The 22983-nt window shown below is 37.9% G+C and overlaps 2 protein-coding genes across 2 annotated transcripts in view; one reads left to right on the forward strand and one right to left on the reverse strand.

The window, feature by feature from the left end:
• Positions 1-2527: 2527 nt before the first annotated feature.
• LOC121421334 overlaps positions 2528-22983 on the forward strand; it is a 28874-nt gene continuing 8418 nt past the window's right edge. Inside the window, exons 1-2 of the mRNA XM_041616018.1 lie at positions 2528-2922; positions 22815-22884. Coding sequence (XP_041471952.1) covers positions 2748-2922; positions 22815-22884 — 245 coding nt within the window. The 5' untranslated portion in view covers positions 2528-2747. The remainder of the gene's footprint in view (positions 2923-22814; positions 22885-22983) is intronic.
• LOC121421333 (gamma-butyrobetaine dioxygenase-like) lies at positions 5956-20313 on the reverse strand. The gene is made up of 8 exons (XM_041616017.1): positions 19964-20313; positions 17912-18184; positions 16759-16914; positions 15082-15227; positions 11797-11902; positions 9685-9884; positions 9218-9384; positions 5956-7920 (listed from the first exon to the last, which is right to left on the reverse strand). The coding sequence occupies exons 2-8, from the start codon at positions 18173-18175 to the stop codon at positions 7739-7741; spliced, it is 1221 nt and encodes a 406-aa protein (XP_041471951.1). The 5' UTR covers positions 18176-18184; positions 19964-20313; the 3' UTR covers positions 5956-7738.

The following is a 22983-nucleotide window of genomic DNA, read 5'->3' on the forward strand; positions in this document are numbered from 1 at the left end:
CTTACTTTTTTTGTTGTGTATATTTTACGGAATTTATGATTTTCCATACTCCATGCATGCACTTCGATTCAAATTTTCAAGTAAAGACCCCGGGTAAAGACTCTATCTTAATAATTGCAAGACTCGAAATGTTTTATTTTCAACAGTATCGTGACTGATGTCTTATTAGTTTCCATTCACATCCCCAATATAATAACAATATAGGTATATTTACCCAGGGATCAGTTCTGAAAACTATTCTCCCAGCGGGCCCTGCTATTATTATTACCCCGGCTTTAGCATGTTTAGCTGGGCTACCTAGGCGGTCAAAGCATTCAAGGAATTTCTTCCTACCGGGTACCCATTCATCTCACCTGGGTTGAGTGCAGCACAGTGTGGATAAATTTCTTGCTGAAATAAATTACGTCATGGCTGGGAATCGAATTCCTGACCCTTTTTTTAAAGTCCGAAGACCACAACGCTCCACTTATCATTCACTCCATCATTTCAAACATTTGGAAAACTGAATCTGTCGGCCGAATTTGCCCTTTCCGAAACTAAATTTATCCATTCATTCCTCGTCTCAGTTAATAGGTAATCCAGGTATCAATGACAATGAATGAAATTAGGATTCGCCTTTTCTAGTATATCAAAATTATGATAACAGGCAAGTAAAGAGCCAAAGAAATCGAGGAGCAGAAGTTATTAAAGATCGAGAGAGATTGGAACTTGTGCATAATTTTTAAAATTCAAATATTGGGGTGTGATAGCTTTGATTTAGTATGCAGTAAGTAAATGACCTGGGGGTGTCAAGAGCCCCAAGCCTCAATCCATTTTCGTTGCACAATGTTATCACGATATGTTATCATTTTTGTCGCTAGATGGTAGACTGGAATTTAGACAGTTCTCCTATTTATATTTCACCCATAATCATAATGAGAAGAGGAAGAAACTGAGAACGGCCTAAAAGCGTGTGATTCTAGAAAAAAATATGGATATGTCTATGACGGCACCATAATAAAATATAACAGTGATAATTATGATTACGTCTAAAATCTGCCTTACTTAGTGGCGGATCCCGGGTGGGTCCCGGGTCACGATCAAAATTTTAATAGGACAAATCTGCCCCCAACAAAAAAGTAGATTTGAATAAAAAGAGAATAATCCAACAAGCATACTATATTTTTTTTTTCTCAAAATCGGATGAAAAATCAGAAAGACATTTTTAAGTTTCGCTTGTTTTCACAATACGGTTTATTGTGTACATCTTGGTCAGTGTGCAAATAAGGGGACCTATGACATCATCGATTCACTGGTTTTATTAATTTTCATTATACGGAATATGATATATTCTGATTTTCAGCTCGTTGTCACATGAAACAAAGTTTTATTCCTTCCTAAACAATTAACATTCTGTCACTCAGTCTGGTTTGATATCAAATCTGTCAAAATTGAAATATTGTATAGGCCTAATTAAAAAAAGTATAAAAATATATAAGAATGAGTGAGCAACGTCATCTACTCCCTCATTTGCTTATCACTGAGTTGTGCATATAACAATATAATGACTAAAAGCGACACTTTAAAGTCGGCTTGTATTTTACATCCGATATTGATGAGATTTTAGCGTTATGCTTGTTTGATTTTTCTGTATTTATTCAAAATCAACATTTTTTCTGGGATGGACATGGTTTTTAACTTTAGACTGGGACGCACAATAGGTTCGTACTCCTTAGTGAGAGATGAAAAGATGAATGTATCTTTATTGTATTTGCATATGCTTTTGAAGCTCAGAAAATATGAAAAAAATTAAACTGAAAATTATTTTTCTGTTTCTTCTTTTTCTTCTTCTTTTTATTGCCCATGAATTAAAACGACTATAAAACGACAGCTACGAATTTAAAATTCCAAACTCTAAAAAATGAAGTGCTTAGTTAGAACTTACAGAGCTGATAGTGACTGCACTTTGGAGTGCTGATTTTCTAGTTATGATTTGAATGACTAAATCAGCACTCGGAAGTGCAGTCCCTATACAAGCTCCCAACGCGGTAAATTATACAGCCATTCTTCTTTATTGCGTAATGGCAAAAAATTGTATTAATAGTTGATTTCTCTTTTCTTCACCAATTAATGGACACTTTGGACAAACAAAATCTTTCGTTTTCTTCGTTTCCTAATCTTATTTCTTCTCTTGGCCGTCGAATTTTGGGCCCGTCCACATCTGGAGTAAAGTACAATCACGAACGTATCGGGAGCTCGTAGCGCAGTATAGAATTTATTGTTAAATATTTTCTGTGCTCTATAGATTTCAGTGTTGTCATGGTTGTTTACCATCGGTGGACACCGTCACGGTGGGTAGACTTTGAATACAATATCGGCACCTCACCCTAGCTGACCTGGGATACAACATCAAGTCAACGACAAAAGCATGAACCAAACAAATACCCCTGGTGAATACCTGACTTTACAAATAGACCCGAATAATCTTATTTTTTTGCGGTAGACACGATATTGTCCCTTTTCAATAGCTGCCATATACTTTGCCCGATCCGAGGGGAAAGCGGGGGATGGGAACCCACTTCATGGTGATATGAAGTAAACATTCTCCCTTATCATTCACCGTGTCTATAGAGTCCTGACGCCGCCACTGCCCAGACTAGCAAGTACCTAGGAAGATTCATTGTAAAACTTTATCAACAGGTGGATGCGCCAAAATCTTTGCTATCCTTGTGTTCGTCTAGTAAGGTTCGTCTCGAAGGTTGGTCATCATGGCGCAGGATAAGAGCCTTTTAACTGTGATTCTGGTCTGCTGTTTGCTTGTCGTGAGCATCGCCGCGTTGGTTCTCGGGATCGTCAGCCTAAACTCTCAAAGAGGAGGAAGGAGTAGCACCACGACCGATACCCAACAGCCGATAAACATCTACACTCAGTCAGCACCATCAGGTGAGTCGACAAATGGAGCCATTGGGCATGTTGGGGGTTTTCTCGGACATGTCGGAAGAAAGTTGGATGTTGCTGCTTTCCTTGAAGAAAAACTTTGATTGAGGCCCAACTTTGACAATCATTGAAGACTTCCCTTCTCACAACCTCTTCTCAACTATATTACTTTTGTTGGTAATCCAAATATATATATATATATATATATATATATATGAATCGAATGCAGGCTAGGGTTAGGGTTAAGGTTAGTAACGAGGTAATCTTCGGATCCCAAAATCCAGTGGAATATAGGCCTACTAACATGCTGATGAAGAAATAAAATGGAGGATATGAATGAGTCTAAGGTGTGCATGGTGGCGGGAAATTAAGGTACTCTTTTTGGTAACATGGATAGAAAGAGAGGTAGAAATGAGATGGAGATGGGTCAGAAACAGGACGGTTTCAAGGTAGGGCATTCTTTTTTTGAAAATAAGTATAGTCTTTTACAGTACTGTAAGACGGAAAGAAGCTTGAGTACTGTGGGAGAGAAGACTCGACGTTTCAGGCAGGGTGTACATCTCTTCGAAGACGGACAGTTAAGCTACCTGGAACGTCGAGTTTTCTTCTCCTGTTCCTACTCTCCAACTCTGACTCAAGCCAGCCTTCCCTCATCTCTCAATTCGCAATAACCCCCCCCCCCCTTCCATCAGTTAAACAGTCGTTGCCGTACGCCGAAAGGTTGTTCGTGGGGGGGGGGGCAGCACGGGGAAACTTTTTCGAAAAAAAAATCAAAATCGAGGAAGCGAAACGACCGAGATTGTCAGTGTGCACTTTTATATTTTGAGAAGTGAAATTCAAGGATTTCGCGCATAATTTTTAGTGAATTTTATGGAAAACTTTCAGTAAAAAATTTAAATTTTTCAAAATTTCTAGGAGCAACTGAAATAATGGTAATGTGACGTCACAAACGAGCGGGTTCTTCGTATTTCATGTGATATAATGTATTTCTAAAACGTTATTTTTCTTTAAAATTTCAAAGAGATTTCTATTTGTGAGGAGGTTATATCGTGATACATATCTGGGACAAAGCGTTCTGCTCTAACGACTGAGAACACTATGTATTCTATACCGTTTGAAATTTATTTGTTCCGGATGAAGGGTCAAGAAATAAAAAAAATAAGGCAATACAAATATCTAAAAAAATAAAATTACAATGAAATGAAACATACACACCAAAGGGCAATGAAAAAAAAGATACAAAGTGACTCCCGCATAAAGAAAGTAAGGAATGATTACCTCAAGTACTGCCCACTGCCACAGCCTTTATGCTTATCAAGTGATGAACAATTATATGTATCATTATCGTATTAGTTATAACTTGTGTTAGTGGAAAAGTAATATGTCGCATTATTTTATTGTAATTATTATTATTACGCTGAATATAAATATATATTCTAGTTATGATAGTCTGACTACACAATCATATAATTTTAATCATACACTTGTGCCAAGCTATTTACCCCCCCCCCCATCCCGGGCCGGAATGTTTCTGTTGAACAACACTGAAATATTAACAAATGGTTAAGTTTTTTAATATGTCTTCATAGCTTTGAAAGTAGGCCGATATGGACCTGGAGACCATGATACGTTGGCATTAGGTTAATCATGATAATGATAACTGATAATCTTGCATGACTTTCAGGGCATAAGATAGATGACCTCTGACCATGATTTGGGCAGGCGCGGATCCATGGGGGGCCGAGGGGGCCTTGCCCCCCCCCCCTTCGGCTAAAAAAAAGAGAGAGGGAAAGAAGAGAAAAAGAGGGGAAGAGGGGGAAGAAGAAAGGAAGAAGGGAAGACAAAAAGAGAGGAAAAGGGGGGAAAAGAAAAAAGGAAAAGAGAGAGGGGAGAGGAGGAAAAAAAGAGGGGAAAAAGAGAGGAAGAGGGGGAAGGAAGAAGAGGGAAAAAAGAGAGAGGAAAGGGGGAAAGAAAAGGAGAAAAGGGAAGAGGGGGAAGGAAGGGAAGGAAAAGAGAGAGGAAAAGAGGAAAGAAAGAGAAGGAAAAGGAGAGGGAAAGGAAAAGGAGAAAAAAAAGAGAAAGAGGGAAAGAGGGGAAGAGGGGAAAGGAAGAGAAGAAAAAGAGAAAAGAAAAGGAGGAAGAGAAGAAAAGAAAGGGGAGGGAGAGAGAGGAAAGAAGAGAAGAAAAAAGAGAGGGGAAAGAAAAGAAGAAGGGAAAGAAGAAAAAAAGGAGAAAAGAGGGGAAAGAAAGAGAAAAAAGAGGAAAAGGGGGAGGAAGAGAAGAAAAAGGGAGGGGGAAGGAGAAGAAAAAAGAGGAAGAGGGGGAAAGAGAGAGGAAGAGGGGAAAAGGAAAAGGAGAAAAAAAGGAAAGAGAGGAAGAGGGAAGAAAGAAGAGGAAAAAAGAGAGAAGGGGGAAGAAAAGGGGAAAAGAAGGGGGGATAGAAAAGAAAAAAAGGGGGGACAGAAGAGGGGAAAGAAAGAGAAAAAAGAGGAAGAGGGGGAAGAAAGAGAAGAAAAGGGAGGGGAGGGGGAGGGAAAAAAAGAGGAAGAGGGGGGAAAAGAGAGAGGAAGAGGGGAAAATGAGAAAAAAGAAGAAAGAGGAAGATGGAAGAAAGAAGAGAAGAAAAAAGAAAGGGGGAAAGAAGAGAAGAAAGGGGAGAGGAAGAGGGGAAGGACAAGAAGTAAAAAAGAGGAAGAGGAGGAAAGAAAATGATGTTCGAACCATAAGGGCGCTGAAATGATGTTCGAACTGGGGGCAGAATTGATGTTTGAACGGGGGGGGGCGAATTGATGTTCGACGTAGGGTCGCCAAATTGATGTTGGAACTAGGTGGCGCCAAATTGATACTCGAGCGAGGGGGGCGAAGTGATGTTCGAACTGAGAGGGGGCCGAATCGATGTTCGAGCTCTGGGGGAAACCTTATCTTGAACCATGTCTTGCGGTTTCAATTCGTGATTCTTCGACACATCCATGAATTTGTTTTGTTCACATTGAAGCTGTAAAACATTATCAATCAATACTGCTAAGACTTAGAATTTGTCTTAAATGATATTTTATCCCTTTAAAAGGGATTTTATTATTTCAATACAATCACATAGAGTCAAATACAATAAAGTATAGCATTAAAAACAAAACCAACCAACAATACAATAAAATTTATCAATGTGAATATCAGCATAAATACATATAAAACTATCTTAAATCAACATTAAGGCATATGTGGAATCTTTTCTTGATTTGAGGAAAAAAAATGGTACAATATGAATATCTAATCAATCCTCATTTTGCACAGAACAAAGAAAAGAAAGGAAAAGAAAAAGAAGTTAAGACCAAACCAGAAAAAATAATAGTTTATTGGAACCAAGATGGAAAATTCAAAGAAGTATAGCATTGAAAACTCCATTGAAGTGGGATGAAAAATGATATAAATGACATGCCAAAGTTCCATCCAACTTCCGCATGTACAAATTAGTGATAATTATGCAATGAGAAATTCAGTTGTGTGCACATCCCTCTCTCATCTTCTCTCTTCTTTAATGTTTGAATCATATCAATATTTCAATTTTTCAATCAAACTACAAATATTAAAACAACGGTAATTCCAAATGTTCAAAGGGAATTTAACTCTTGTTTGACATGACCATGAGGAGAAAAAATAAGAATATTGCTTAAAATGAAATAGAAAAAAAACAGCTGGGTGGGTGACGTCATAAGTCCCCCTCATTTGCAAACATGGCAAAGGGATCTTGATGTGCACACAACTGCTTTACGTGATGAAGCGAATCCCTAAAAGGCATTACCTTCCCATTTCACATCCGACCCCGATGAAATACCGAGCGTTATCCTTCTTTTACCCCCCCCCTTCTGAAAGAAACCTCCAGTTGGGGTGGACTTGTCCTTTAACATTTAAATGCAGTAATCAACATTATTCTTTGTTTGTTTAAATATTATTTTACATCTTCCTCTATGAATAAGATTTTTACAGTTTCAGATACAATAACCAAAAATGCCATGTAAATAAAGTATTGGATGTAAAATAAAGACATTAATCACAATAGTTAGGTATAAATACCAGTAGACACAAATGCAAGAATTATATGAAATCAATATAACTTTATATTTTTAAAGACATTCTTATAAACGAAAAGACATATATAGATGCATTATTTGAAATATCCAATTGATTTTCTTTTGGAACAAAACGGCACATTAAAGTAGATATTTCATGAGATCTTTAGAGGAAGCATATTTCGCCAATACCCCCCCCCCCCCCCCCCCCCCCGTTCTCCCTACGCATTCACATTCCCCGTAACGTAAAAGAAAGACGGAAAAATATATGATATTCATAGCGCCATCTATCGGCCAGGCAAATGAAAGTTCGGATCAATAAAATTGGACCAGTGAAGAGGAAGATATGCTAGGAGAGCTATTTAGTTTGGGGCGATTCCATGCTAGAAAAGTCAGCAATTTTCACAACATTTTTCAACCTACTCTCCAAACAAACAAGGAATTTCAATGTATTTGTGGTAATAATAAAGTAGTACTGGGTAGCCATGTAACAACATGACAACCAACAAAATTTTGTTGTCCATGTTTAATTAGAGGTGTATGCGTGTCGTACGGGACATTTCTGAGTCCCGTATGACACACGACATTTTCAGCTGTGATTCTCCCATAATCAAACTTTTTAATTTTAGTATTGACAAAAGATAAATTATTGTTCAAGCAATCAACTAAGAGACTTGATATTGTTGTCGAAATGTCCCGTACGACACGTTTGGAATCGCCCTTTGTCGCTTGATCGAGTTTACAATGTGGAAATTTTAGTGGATAGTGATGTCATCAAGTTCTTCGTCAAGGAGTCTGATAGCTGATTTAACGACATCCCACTGCAGGTAACCTCCTTCAAGATGCCTGGTTTTCTTGCCTTCGTCATACCCCTGTGCCATTCGAAAGCTACTTCGACCATGCATCGCACGGTTATTGTTGAATATCACAACCTCGCCTGGAAAATACAGACAAAAGAAAACAACGAATTGAACCACTACAGCCCATATTTAAACATACTTGACGACACGACCGAAGGCAAGATGAATGCTTATAGTCCGAAGGAATTACGCATGCCACAGTGCGCGGGGCGATTTTATTGAATCTACCGTCCTCTGCCTTTCGTCATGTGTTAACGCATGTATCAGGATTGGATATGAAAATAAATATATGTGTGTGAGGGCGGGGGGGGGGATCAAAAATAGACTGTCTTTGCAATAATCTGAATGAACATTCCTTGGGTTGTTTCAAATGACTTTAAGTTAACAAAAAAAATACGGAAAAAGACAGACAAATGCTTTGTGGAATTCTCATGGTTTTGTTTTGGACCAAGAAGAACTGCGGCATGATAACTTAATTGCACCAAACTTTTCTTAGATCAGAAGTTAATTCTACATTCGTATAAAAGATATTTATTTTACCTGCAACCACCCTAATAGCGATGCCAATGACTACATGATAATTGAACACGCCCTTTATCAAAATGGCAGTTTTAATAATGATTAAAAAGATACTGTACAACGCCATTTACGTATACATTCGAACAAAGAGAGTTCGCTCGAGAGCAAGTTGGAGTCACAAGCGGATGTGACGTTCACGTGAAACAACGAACTTTGCGCACGTGCGAAGAGAGCCGGATGTGCGTGTGGTAATCGTAATGGTCTCAATCCCAATTATATCCCGGGGGGGCCACTTCCATTCACGAGTGGATACCATGCGCGACCATGGGGTCTCAAAAAGCACCCTAAACACGTAATTTCCATGTTCTGAAAACGCACCCCTTAACAAGTATTGGAAACAAAACGATACTCTTGACAAATATTCCCTGAAATGAACCCCTAAACAAGTACAGGAATGTTTTATTGTTACGGTACGTCCTTCGGTCGTCGGCTTTACCTTATTTGGTTTAGTACGACCCCACCCCTTCTACACGTCGCTCAAATCGGACTCTAAACACGAAGTGTTGGGGCAAAAAGGACATCCTTTATAAAACATTAATTTTGTTTTATCATCCCCGCAAATTCGACCCTAAACACGTAATTTTCCTAGCGAAATAGATACCCTTTTTTCATTATTTTGGTGTTATTGATACCCTTATCACGTTACGTACGTAACGTGCCCTATCGTGAAAAAGACATCCTTTTTACGTGTTTTTTTGGTCGCGCATGGTATCCACTCGTCAATATAAGTGGCCCCCCCGGGAATTAGATACAGAATCTAACAAAGACACTGAAATGCTAGAAACACTTAGTTACCTTCCTTCAGCTTGAACTGTATCATGTTTTCTTTGTCGTTCAACTTCCTATCCAAATAGGCCAGACTTTTGTAGAAGTTTTTGGCCTCCTCAACAGGTATGTTCATATACGGTGCCCTGACAGCATTGTTATGTGATATAGCTTTGAATTCTCCTTTCTCATCGAGCCTTCAATCAACAAACATATAACAGAAGAGAAGGAAAGATAAATCAGATATTTTATTTACTAATAAAGCATAATTTAAACGAAGCTACCAGGGCAAAGGAAATGTACTCCAGACGAATAAAATCCATCAGTTATTTTGAATGCCATATCCTGGGGTAGTTTAGAGTCCGTTTCGTTCGTCTTAGTGTACCATTGATATCATAATGCGAACTACATATGTTATATGCCTATGTAATGTTTTTTGTGACAGGTAATAACATTTTAACCACTTGAATTACCATGCTCTATATTGCGATACTTACTCGATGATTGGTCGGGCAAACTGGTAGTGATAGGGGATGAAGTCTTTCCCGCGCAACCGGAAGTCAACTTTGACCCGAGTGAGGGTGTCGTAAAACTCTGGATCGGATTCTTTGAGGTCGTTGGTGACTTTCATGGCGTCGCAGAACTGACTCTCACCGCCGATAGTCTCACATTGCTTGATGCAATGGAGCATTTGGATCTACAATTGGCCAAATTCGAGAGATTGGTATTTTAGTAGCAATTATGTGGACTTCTATGCTGAAGAAAACATCATTACATTCTTAATTTGCTTGTATAGTTTCGCTATTTTGAATGTACGAGTTAATATTCGTTTATATTACATAGGTTATGTAGATTCGAATCAGTGAGAGGTCAATACGCCATCACGTGACCATAGCTGCGAGGATCACATCTGTTGTATTCGGGGTTTTGACGTCACCTCAGTGAATATAACTGCGTTGTATTGTAAATTGCGACGTTATATTCACTAAGGTGACGTCACTCGCTGCTTACAAGTTGCGTAATCAGGTAGTTTAATTGATGTGTACACGCTAGTGTTAACGCGTTAATTGCATGAAGAACGCGCTTGATGTATTTTCTTTTCTTTTTTATTATGACGTAGATGGATCAGAGCTATAGCAAGAATTTAAGTATGGAGCCAGATGATGAATGCAAGTTCTGATGGCGAATCCACATAGACTATATGATATAACATATATTGCCTGGTCTATCGTTTAAATAAATTTCATATCCCCTCCGAAGCTATATTTTTCCCTTGGGAGAATATTTTCCCTCAGCGCTGCGCGCTTCGAGCAAAATATAATCCCTTGAGGAAAAATATAACTCCGTCGGGAGAGGAAAAGATATATTCAAAGTCTAGGTAGGCAATATCTGTATACAATTATGTTATCTGTTTTTTTTTTAAATATTTATGACTTTTGTCTTAAATGTTTGGTTTTCGTTATATAAGGCTGTTTGCTCTTTTCCTCTTGGTCCCTCATTCTCATAAATATGATTTTTGTATGTTTGTGACAATGTTTTACTTATTCTTATTTTCTCCATATTTTTTCATAGTAATAATAATAACAATAGGCATCTGTATATTGCTATCTATGTAGAAACATTATATTCCGCGGTGCATTGTTATTAGTATTACCCCGGGTTTAGCTCGAGCTGCCTTTCAGCGCTCGTGCATTCAAGGAATTAATGTCGGGTACCATGCACCTCACCCGGTCAGAGTGCAGCAGTGTGGATGAATTTCCAGCTCTAGGAAAACACGCCATGGCTAGGATTCGAACCCACGACCCTCTGTTTGAAAGGCGAGAGTCAGAACCTCTGGATTATGGGAATGTATATTAACTGAATAAAAAAACAGTATTTTACGGGATGTCGGCAAGTAAGCTATCCGCCGCCCCACTTCCGCCGCCTATGCCAAATACCAGCTCTAAGTCACAGGTGGTGGTTCTCTGTAAATGGCCAAAGTAATTGGTCTACAAGAACTAAAATCATAAAAATTAGCTAATTTGGAAAGTTTAGTTCTCCTTCTTTTTACCAACAAAATTTGATGTTATAAAGATAATTTAAAATTGATATACGAAATCATTTTTCAGATAAACTTTTTTTCTGGACTTGAAAGTTTCACCGAATTAGCACAGTGTATCACTATGATTGAATGATCTCTCGGTTATCAAACTTTCTTTTCTCCTCATTCTTCGAAGTTTTCATTCAGTTTCTTTTTAAACTAATCAATTTGATTCAAGTGAAAAATAAGTCTAATGACGAATTTTTAGCACGTGTGAAACCAAACTAGAACATGATTAGAACCACGAACGCCTGCAATCATAATTTAAATTATGATTCATGATTCAATTATGAAAAGGCCCTATCAGTGTAAATGACATTTTCACATAATCGTATATGTAAACACACTGCTCTGTCAATACATGGAGCTATAATAGCTCTATGGTCAATACACCCCGATAAGGTTGTCTACTTAGAACCTTGGATTGTAATAAGTTATCGCAGCCCCTTTAAAGTATCACTTTAAAGTCTGTTATCTTTGCTACTGTTCGTGCATGCATGTTCACTTCAATTAAATAACGGCTACTTACAGAGGGAGGAATCTCGTACAATGGAAGATCCACATGCAACCCAAGTTTCAACGTGGTGTAGGCAAGATTACTTGAAGACGCAATCGCAAGGACTTCAAAGATTTTACTGAAGAAAATATGATATCAAACAATTAGCTTAACTACCTATAAAAAGTTTGAAGGCTGGATCTTTTTCTTATTTTTCAAAGCTATATCAAATTGGTTTCCTGGCAAAAACTTTAAACGAGACTTGTCACCCCCTCCCCCCAACACTTAGTCATCTGGGAATAGTCTCTGTGAATAGTCCAAATTGTAATTTTGTCTTCAAAAATCGAAAATTTGAAAATTAGCTCATCTGCATTAGTAATTCTTAACATGCTTAATACTTTCAAAATTCCAAGTTGTGGAATTGAATAGAAAACAAGATACATGAGTTTACAAATATTTGCCGACTGCTTAGATCCACTGACATCGGCAATCGCACATAAGGTGCAAATCTCAACTTTCTTTTCTACTAATGTCCTATGTAGCTCTCTCTGAGTTTAGTAAGTACGTGGTTTATCCTCTAATCATCATACGATTTGTTTGTTATTAGCGAGAAGCAGCACGTTTGAAGCAGCATGCATGATTTTTGCCTTGGTCTTTAGTCTCCTATATACATGATATAGGTACAGGGCATTGAATCGGATTAGAACTTGTTTGATAATGCACATTGAAAGCAGTCAGAGATGTTTTTCCGTCTTTCACACAGTAAAAAAACATCGTAATTTGAACGATTCCAGTGAAAAGTAAGGCTAATGACGAATTTTTAGCCAAACTCTAGAATCACGAACGCTAATCACAATCACAAATGCAAATTCTTCTCAGGAGGTGTATTCCAGATAATTTTCACTCAAATTATGGTACGAATTTTACGTGTGAAAGGCTTGACCTCTTTTGGCATCTTTCGGATCGAGGCGGAGCTTACGTGCCCTTGCAAGCACTTCCGTAGATTTGTCATGCACTCATCGTATCAATGCAGTGCTTTGATTAACAAGTTACCAAGGACATAATATACCGCCTTCGCTTGGGAATTCGAATTCAATTCACAATTTTCGAGTAAGCGTGTGAAAGGTACGATGATTCTAAAAATCGCAATCCTTAATAGAATGATGATTCAAAATTCACGTGTAAAATGCCCTTTAGCAGGTTACAGAAAATGGCGAAAGACACTGGTCACGTGTCGAATTTCGATTTTATTAGGAAGATTTCGCTCAGCGAAGTACGGAGGATTGTAGAATAGGGGAAATACAGGCCCAATAGAGAGTACCGAAGCAATGATGTCATTTGGCATGGTGTCATGGCGGCCTGGTTCTAAACAGATGAACCCGTTTTCATAGCTGTTGGTAAGTTAAAAACGAGTTTAAGAACGACTGGTGATCCCTTCTATCATGTCTATTGCGCTAAATAATCACCAATGAATATTTAATGGTGAACACCATTTACCGCACAAGAAATAATCACCAGTCATTCTTAAAGTCGCTCTCAACTTACAACTTTATGAAACGGCCCCATGTTAAACTTTCAGAATGATTGTAACCAGGAACACATCACATCACCATTTTTGCAAATACAAATTGGCATAGACGATCATGCAGCTGCGACTCAGTTTAGAACCAGCCGGTTCGTTGTCAAGACATCGTGACGTCACACTTCGGTACTCTAAAGAAATGCTTCTAAGTTGACAAAGAACAACTGGTAGGGTTTGGTCGAAGATCAGTGAACCGGAATAGCAGTTTCATTCTTAGCCTTAGAGCTGAAGAAAAGTTGCAAGTGTATTGTTTGTTCAGAATCAAAAATAAACTACAACGTTTTGACGGGCATTTGACAATAAACTTTGTATGATTATGGATCCCCCGTACGTCGCTGGGCAAAAACTGAGTATGTCAGTCGTCCAGGCTAGAGGAAGCATCTACAATGTTTTGTTTTTTTCTTGTCAATTCGAGGGTGCTGATTCCAAATCTGAATGATACCGCTTGCGTAACCTTGCCTATTTTCCGCATTGGCAACATCAAATATTGCCGCCAAATTATGCGCATTACTATGGAAATCACAGAACTGCACACACATTGAATGTAGAGATGTAATTGTGACCAAGGAGTGAAATAATGTCTCAAAACACATTTTTAACACAAAATAATTGTTTCCTTTACATTAATATGGCTGCCGTAGACCCCTGTATACTTTCTAAAGTACGATATATATATATGGGCAAAGAATAATTTTCACAAGAGTGAGCACTAAAATGCATGAAATCATACGTGTGAAGTACTGATTAAAACATGATTAATAATGACATATATCACCACATATGTCATGTTTGTAATAAATGGTGCATTGTGATATACCATATGGCTGCCATACATCCAAAATTATGTTATGAACAATTTGAATGGAGATAAACAAAAAAATCGACGAAATTCTGCTTTGCTTGACTACAAAATGCATATAATTGGGATTTGAGAGTGAAATAAATTGTCTGGAAACACGATTCCTAAAGAGTTGTATCATTTCTTTTGCGTACTATACTTTGAAAGTCAAATAATTGTCATAGGAAATGAAATACATGGAAGTGTGCGCCATTTAATACCAAATTAGATAAGCTGCGCCTCATAATGCTTCACACATTATTATACTGTCCAAAAAACACGATTGCTAACGAAATAAATCACTCATAGGTCACAGAATTACATAGATTTTAGTGCTCACCCTTGTGAAAATTATTTTTCCCTTCACATTGTACTTAAGATAGTGTACATGGGTCTCTGACGGCCATTTTGAATATCAAGAAAATGATTACTTTGTAACCAAAAAAAACCACGTTTTAAGACATCATTTCACCCAGTGGGTCACAAATGCAGGCATTTTATAGTCAACGTCAGTAGCGGACCGTGACCCGGAGGAGACAAAGCATTGGGGGGGGGGGGCACTGCATTGCTTGTGAAGAATGCTGTGCCCCCCATGCCATGTTGAGTTGAATCAATAATACAAATATTTCACATTTCATATAATGAAAAACAAAAGAAATATTTTATCTTATCATTTAAGTCAACGTTTTTACTTGGATAGACTTGTCCTTTGAAAATGTAACCCTGTATTATCTCAAGTCACGTAGAATCGGTCGTTTGAAGTCTAACTTGTCCATGTGATTTTGACGCAAATTACCTTCAGAGATAACCATTATCGTACTATTTTCGTTGTCTGTCGTCGATACCAATGTCTGTTTGCTGCTATTGATTTTTTTTTGGGGGGGGGGGTTCGACTCACCCATACATAGTCGTCCTTAGGTGACCCACGCGTTTACCAATCGCTTCAGTTACCCCCTGTTCCTTTGGTGCTCCAGTCAACATGGCAATACCACTCACGATTAGACTCCTCAAACAGTCCCGTAGGACTCTTGAGTCTTCCATTACCTGTGTCCAACGTTAAAAAAGGATAGTATTAAAATGGGTTGGAGCAAGAATGAGAGAAAGAGTAAAGAGAGGTCGTGTGGTCTAATAGTTAGGGCACTGGACTCTTACCCGTGAGGTTGTGAGTTCGAATCCCAACTCTGCCATTGTCTTTACTTTGATTAAAGACCCGAGAGTAATATATGTCGTATATTATGGTCAGCCACTCTGAGTCTATGACTGATCAATAATTATACGTAAAATGTTTCCTAGGTAATTGATTATATACCAGCTTGGCATTATACAGGCTGTGCTGCAGAGTTCTGTTTCCATAAGTCTGTGTGAATACGACCTTTTATACATCATCAATTCTTCCGAGATACAAGAACTGAATATTAACAATACATATATTCAAATTTAAGCTATATAGCGCACTTTTTCATAGATGATCGAGGCGCCTTAAACAATGTCAGAGCATAGCAAAGAGAAAGAAAGAAACAAAGATACAGATTTTTATTTTTTGTACAAAGAATGCATAAATAGAAGCTTGTCAAAAAGAGCATTCTATCAATAATAATAATGAAAAATTCATATGGTGGAAAAAGTCTGATAAATGGGGAGGACGATGCCATTTTGGTGTTGATACGCCCTCTGTACTACACCCCAATCTTTTTTCCCGCCTACAGTCTAATTTTATCTCTTAAGGCTTGGTCACACCGCCCGAGCGTTGTTGGAGCGGTCGTGTAGCGGAGAGAAAAAAAAATCATCACCGCTCGCTACCGTTCACCATTTTCGATTTCGATTGTTTTTATTTTGTTTTCGATTTTTTCCCCAATTTTGTGAGCGAAATTCAAACCTCTCCGTCTCCCTACCGCTCCACGACCGCTCCAACAACGCTCGGGCGGTGTGACCAAGCCTTTAAGGTACTAGTATGGCGGTCACCATTATAATAATGATAATAATATAGGATATTTATAATGCGCACATATCCACCTTGTTAGGTGCTCAAGGCGCTCCTATATTACCCGGCTAAGCTAGGCGTTCGTAGCGCACACAACTTTTTAAGGAATTACTTCCTACCGGCACCCATTTACCTCACCTGGGTTGAGTGCAGCACACTGTGGATCAGTTTCTTGCTGAAGGAAATTTTGCCATGGCTGTTATCAGTGGGCGCGTCGTGGTCTCGTGGTTCTTACTCTCGCCTTTTAACAAAGGGCCGTGGGTTCGAATCCTAGCCATGGTGTGTTTTCCTTCAGCAAGAAGTTTATCCACACTGTACTGCACTCGACCCAGGTGAGGTGGATGGGTACCCGGCATGATTAATTCCTTGCATGCACTGAACGCCGGTGATGGCAGCTCGAGCTAAAGCCGGGGTAATAATATCAGCGCTTGTATCCTCTGGCAAAAGGTGTTTTATAATAATATTATTATTATCACTCTGCCCTTGTCTATTCTTCCCGCCATTATCTGTACAGTGTATTGTTCGTTTAAGAAAAGCTTAGATCTGAACCATGAAAACGTAACTATGAAAATAAAACGATTTGAAAATACTCACTTTCGTATAATCGAACTTTGGAAGTTGGTTGATCATTTCCGAACCCCAAGGCTTGGGCTTGATGTCGTTCACTGAGTCATACTGTGTCTTGTCAAAGCGATTGCGATAGAGCCATCGGGATGGGAACGGACTCACATGCTTATCAGGCCAGTATATCTGGATGAAAATGTAGAAAAATGAAAAAAATAACAATCATAAAAGAGTACATGTTCACCAAATTTCGCGTGTTAAAATCTCTAAGAAACATTTTAACATACTTTAACGGAATTTATATAGTTATTACTTTATTGATATATTCATTAATTATGTGGGGTATTTATTTATTTCTTCATTAATTCATCTACTTATTCTTGTTTGTATTAATTCGTCTTTTTTCGAGAGCCGCCCGTAAACCCCCTTCGGTACGTCCACATACAGTATGTCCCTCAATCTTCCCTCTTCTTCATCACATCGGCATTTTCCCCGTGGTACCTATGTCCATATAGCATTAGAATTGAACGATTACCCCCCCCCCCCCTATGTCGTAATAGCTCCATGCTCGTAGTGTACGATTCTTTCCTGCCGGTCTATACGACTTCTTATCATGCTTACATCTCAAGTGTATGGGGTTATAACACAAACCTTGCATGTTTAATACCCTTGACTTTGGTCCTAGTCCAAACTATATTCGACTGTCTTGTCATTCAGGTATTATGTGTTAATCTGACGTTCAAGCATTAAATCAATATAATTATGTAAACAAAGGAAACATTGTAATGTAATCATCAAATATGCCTAAGGCTTTTATGGTAGACGATAAAAGACAATGAAAGAGTTGCAGTCTAAATTAATTTTGAATATCTTAAAATGATACAAACTTTTTTTTTCTTGATGGATATTATTTTTTATGCTTTTGAGCTGGCACCCCCTACTTCCAAAGTTATAGCAGATCTCGAACATAGATTATCAATAATCTACATTGGTATATTTTTTATCCGTTCATTCTCAGTTGTACTATCGAATTAAGTATTGGTTATGATTTTGCGTTCTATATATATATTTTTTATGTCGGAAATGAACCATGTAAATTTGAAATACGAATGTAATCAATTTAGTCAAGATTAAATACAAATTGGACTAGGATTCTAAGGCCAGTCGTTATTCTGAAACACACCTTAAGTTCTTCGCCGTTGTCGATGATCTCCTCGCTCTCCGGTTCTATTTCGACGTCGATGTCGCTAAGCAAAACACACCTTTGCTTCGAGCTCGGGTAGTAGCACAATGGACATCGACAGTTGTCACGTAACCAGACAAATGGGTATCGACCCGTGTACCCATCGTTCCAGGTCACTTCGTACCATTCGCTTGACCGCCTGACCTCAACGATTCGTGGTTCCTCTTCAGAGGTGTCCATTTTCTGTCTTTTTACCCTGTTCATTTTATCTGCCTAAACAAGGACGAGGTTAAAAAGAAAAAAGAGAACCATTTTGATTTTTTTTTCAAAAAAAGACCGGTGTGTTGGCTCAGTTGGTAGAGCGTCAGTCTCACACCGGGAGGTCGAAGGTTCAAACCCGGCCGCGTCAGACCAAAAGACGTTAAAAGATGGGAGTTGCTGCAACCCTGTTTGGCGTTCAATAAACAGAGCCTCGTCGATCTGGCGCTGCACAGCGGCTGCCGGGCCCACGATCAATTGGACAAAACAAATTTTCGGAGTATTTCATTTATTTCAATCAATCAAGCTATCATAAAAAATACAGGTACGTACAAATTTGATAAAAACATGGGATTGGGAGCCCCTGGAAGGGTTTTCTGAAAAACAAATTATGGGTGGGGTACCACCATGAAACAATTAAATACAAGTCAATATAAGACATACATAAGAGTAAACAACAGATGACAATGAAATGCCATCACAAAACAATGGGTGAATGTAGGGGACATAAACAAACTGGCGATAATAATTACAAATCAAAGTGGAGCGTTGTGGCCCAGTGGATTAGTCTCCGGACTCTGAAACAGAGGGTCGTGGGTTCGAATTCCAACCATGGCGTAATTTCCTTTTTCAGCAAGAAATTGATCCACAATGTGCTGCACTCAACCCAGGTGAGGTAAATGGGTACCTGGCAGGAATTTATTCCTTGAAACGCAGTGCGTGTAACAGCTGCACTGCTAAAGTCAGAGTTATGATGCATATACTATAGAGCGCTTAGAGGCTTCTGACAAAGTAAGTATTAAGCGCTACATAAGCAAGTATAATTATAGTGACCTACAGCACGCTTTTTTGCAGGATTTTCATACTGAGTGAACAATCAACTTTCAGAAGTTTTTAAAACTTATTTAGAGTTTTACTTTGTTTGATTTCATTATTCAAATCATTCCATAGCTTACTTTCTCTACAACGTAGACAGTTGTGGGGAATTTTATTTCTTAGTAAGGCTGGCGTGGCAAAAAAACCCATAGGATGGGGGGGGGGGGTCTATGGGTTGTACCCTCAATTGTACAGCATGAGGATTGACACGACCCGGTACACGTACCTATTTATCATGTTCATAGTAATTTTCTATGCGCCGTTAACCTATTATATAGCCTGCAATGATAACCATTCTTATTTAACCTATGGTAGTATTATTCAGCTCCACTGGACTGTTCTCAGAGCGGCCCCACAAAACTGCACGGGTTGTGGCTATCTTTTGACACTGGGCCTTAGAAATCAACAATAGATGAATATAACTGAAAAACACCCATCGGTTGTGGTATTTGAACTTATTCATTTATATGTACTTATTAGAATTACCCCCAATCAAAAGTAATACATTACTGAGATATCTTGTATTCTTTTCTCCCCTTCTTTCTTATAGCGTTTTGAAAGTTATGTATAAAGCGTTTTATAAATGTTGTATATCATTATTACTAATTCGATTAATATCCACGGTTATACCATTATTATGGGTTTACCTAGGGCAACTTAATTCAATTAGATGCGTGTTTGATATTTTCTTTCCAATACTCTAATCCTATACATGTATATATAGATGGCAAATAAACGTAGGCCTATATCTATCTAATGCACGTCATACTTGTCACCAACACTATACTCCGATGTATATCAAAACATAAACATTTATCTCAGGGCTATAACGGCTATATGAAAATTATTAAATGCAGGTTTTGTGCAAGAAAAATAGAATGATTCAGTTTTAATGTTAAACCATTATTGATGTATTACCTTAATCAGTGCTCAGCCTTATGAATTGATTCCTTCTTGAAGAGAAGTGTATATGCAACGCCAATCCAGTACTTTCCATGTAGTTTCTTATTCCACAATAAACTGTATAAGCATCAGTGCATATGAATTTATATGGACGACCCTCGACCAACGAACGGATTGGAAGGCCCGCCTGATCCCAGCTGATCTACATACAATTGATAGAAGCTTCCCATAAATATTTGTCATGACGGTTGCGAATGAGAATTCTAGGTCTGCTTATGTTTACATAGCCTATGGACCTATAGGAAATAAGCCTCGTTCCGGGCCTCGTTCATAATAGGTCCATGTTCAGATGAATGCTGTTTTGGCCGCAGTAATGTAAGGAGGGTCGATCGGAGGAAGCCCAATCGGAGAAAGGTTGGAGGAACTAGGGTCGCGCGGAGTAGTGCCCGTTTACACTACGATATCTTGGCCTTGGTAAAGCACCCCATAAAATCTGATGTAAATGCTCTAACCACTGGACCACTCGACATGGCAGTGAATGCATTAAAGGTCAAGTCCACCCCAGAAAATTATTGATTTGAATCGATGGAACAAACATAACGCTGTCAGTTTCATCGAAATCGGATGTAAAATAAGAAAGTTATGATATGATGTCCATCACTCACTATTTCTTTTGTTTCCTATTGTTTGAATCACACAATATTTCAATTTTTACAGATTTAACAATAAGGACCAACTTATCTTAACCATAAACTGTTAGAATAATGGTAATTCCACATGTTCAGGGAGAAATAAAAATTTGTTTTACTTGACGAGGAGGAGAAAAATTAGAATATTTCATACAATAAAATACAAAAGAAATAGTGAGTGGATGACGTCATCAGTCTGCCAATTTGCATACCGACCAGGATGTGCATATAACTGTTTTATGAAATTAAGCGAAACTTTAAAATGTCATAACTTTATTATTTTGCATCCGATTTTAATGAAATCCTCAGTGTATTGCTTGTTGGATGTTTCTCCTTGTTTTCAAATCAACTTTTTGTTGGGGTGGACTTGTCCTTTAACTAATCGATGACTGCCCATCTATCATAGGTCCATGCTCAGACCCTAGGCCTCAGTACACATTGTACGAACTATCGAAGTGTAAATAAAAATGGAACCCTAAAATGCACCCCAAATAATGCAGGGTAAAAAAGGCCGAAGGCTATGTTCATATACAGTATTTGCTCTTCGATATTCGGCCTATATGGGCATGGCGGGTCACGTCAGGTAGTACGCGTGTCCTATACTTTTATATTCTTTTGACACCGTCGGGATGGTTACCTAGGATGAAGAATATTTTAGTTTATTTATCACTTAAGTGATTTACCACTTTTATACTTGAGGTTAATTTTTGTTTTAAAAAAGAAATGATACCACCCTCTTTTTATGCATATTTTATAGATATTCTAAAATAAACTCGTTTTTAGAATAACTTCAAGCAGAGAAATTGTAAACAATTGAACCTCAGTATAACACAACTTTTAATTATCAATTAATGAAGTTAGTTGATCGAGATGGGGTTATTTGATTTATATGATTTTACACACCAAAAATCAAAAAAATGCATTTTGAGGGGAGGGGGGCTGGGGGCTGATTAAAAATACAATGGCTATGTTCCTAAATGTATGTTTTGACATTTCAAACATGTATCAGCCTAATTGATGTTTTCAATTATTTCTATTATTGCTTTGATGTCGTACGTTTGTATGGTGGGGTAGCTTAATTCTACACCCCTATTCCAGCTCTGTGAATAATGACGATATCATTTTTATGAATAATGTTTTCTTTAATTAGTTATATTTGATCGTACATTTCAACTTATTAAAATAATAATTGAATAACTAGAAATGGCTCAACTATATGCACAGCATTGCTGAACTATCCCGCGCTGGAGGTGAAGTGCTGCATATTGCTCTACTCCGTTCGTCATGTTCGTAGAATGTAGAGCGTTCGTATGAAAGTCGCTTTTCAAAAGCCAGAATATTCACTAATATAGGTATTAAATCAATGCTTTGCTTCATTGGTAAGACTAGGGTGTTAAAATATAGACCAGTTAAAATCCAATGAGGACTTAAGCGTGAGGTGTTCAAATTGAAACCCTAGAAATTTAACAAACACCGTATAGTTTTAGAGGAACAACCAAAGGTGTTACTAATAATGCTCTTTGGTACTGAACTAACACTGTAAATTAACACCGGAGTAAAATGGCTGATGCGTTCCTTCATAATACACCGGTTAAACACCACAGTTTTTGGTGTGTTCCCGAACTATATACGTTTCTTCTCAACATGCTCAATGTCGCCATTCAGGACGTCCGTTCACGTTTATCTTCCGAAGTAAAGTAAATAATATTTTGATAACGAGATATGAAAATACACGTAACCATATTTGTTTAAATTTTCATATCAATATATTTAACTAGTAGATTTTGACCCACTTCAACATTCACCCTTCATCTCAAGTCATGAATATCACTTGGATGAAAGAAGTCACTTGGGACCTGCCGTCTGACTGCTAGTCTCCTTTTTTCTTTAATGGTCAGATTCCGGTAGTCTTCGTCTTCAGTCAATGTTATTTAGTTTCTTCAGAAATTGGCGAAGGTCTATTGTTGTTATTGTCGTTATTATTATTATTATTTTTATTATTATTACCATCATCATTATTATTCTTCTTATTATTAATTATATTATTATTATCATCATCATTATTAATTATAAGTTTTATGTCAGTTTCGTTCATCCATCGGATCGTGAAGGGCCCCTATAAAGGCCCTTTTCAGTTTAGTACACGAATTATTTATTCGCATTTCCTTTTTTCACAGCATCAAGTAGCAATGAAGATAAAGTCTGGTTATTTGCCATCGGCCACTACGATAACATTCTGGAATATTTGTAAGTGTACAATAATTTTAGCTGACGAAACACAATTGATTCTGAAAGAGATATGGGGTTATTGTCGAAATCAAATCATATCGCCCAAGGTTCTGGCAA

The sequence above is a fragment of the Lytechinus variegatus genome, chromosome 9 (genome assembly GCF_018143015.1).
Source record: "Lytechinus variegatus isolate NC3 chromosome 9, Lvar_3.0, whole genome shotgun sequence".
NCBI classification, from domain to species: Eukaryota; Metazoa; Echinodermata; class Echinoidea; order Temnopleuroida; family Toxopneustidae; genus Lytechinus; species Lytechinus variegatus.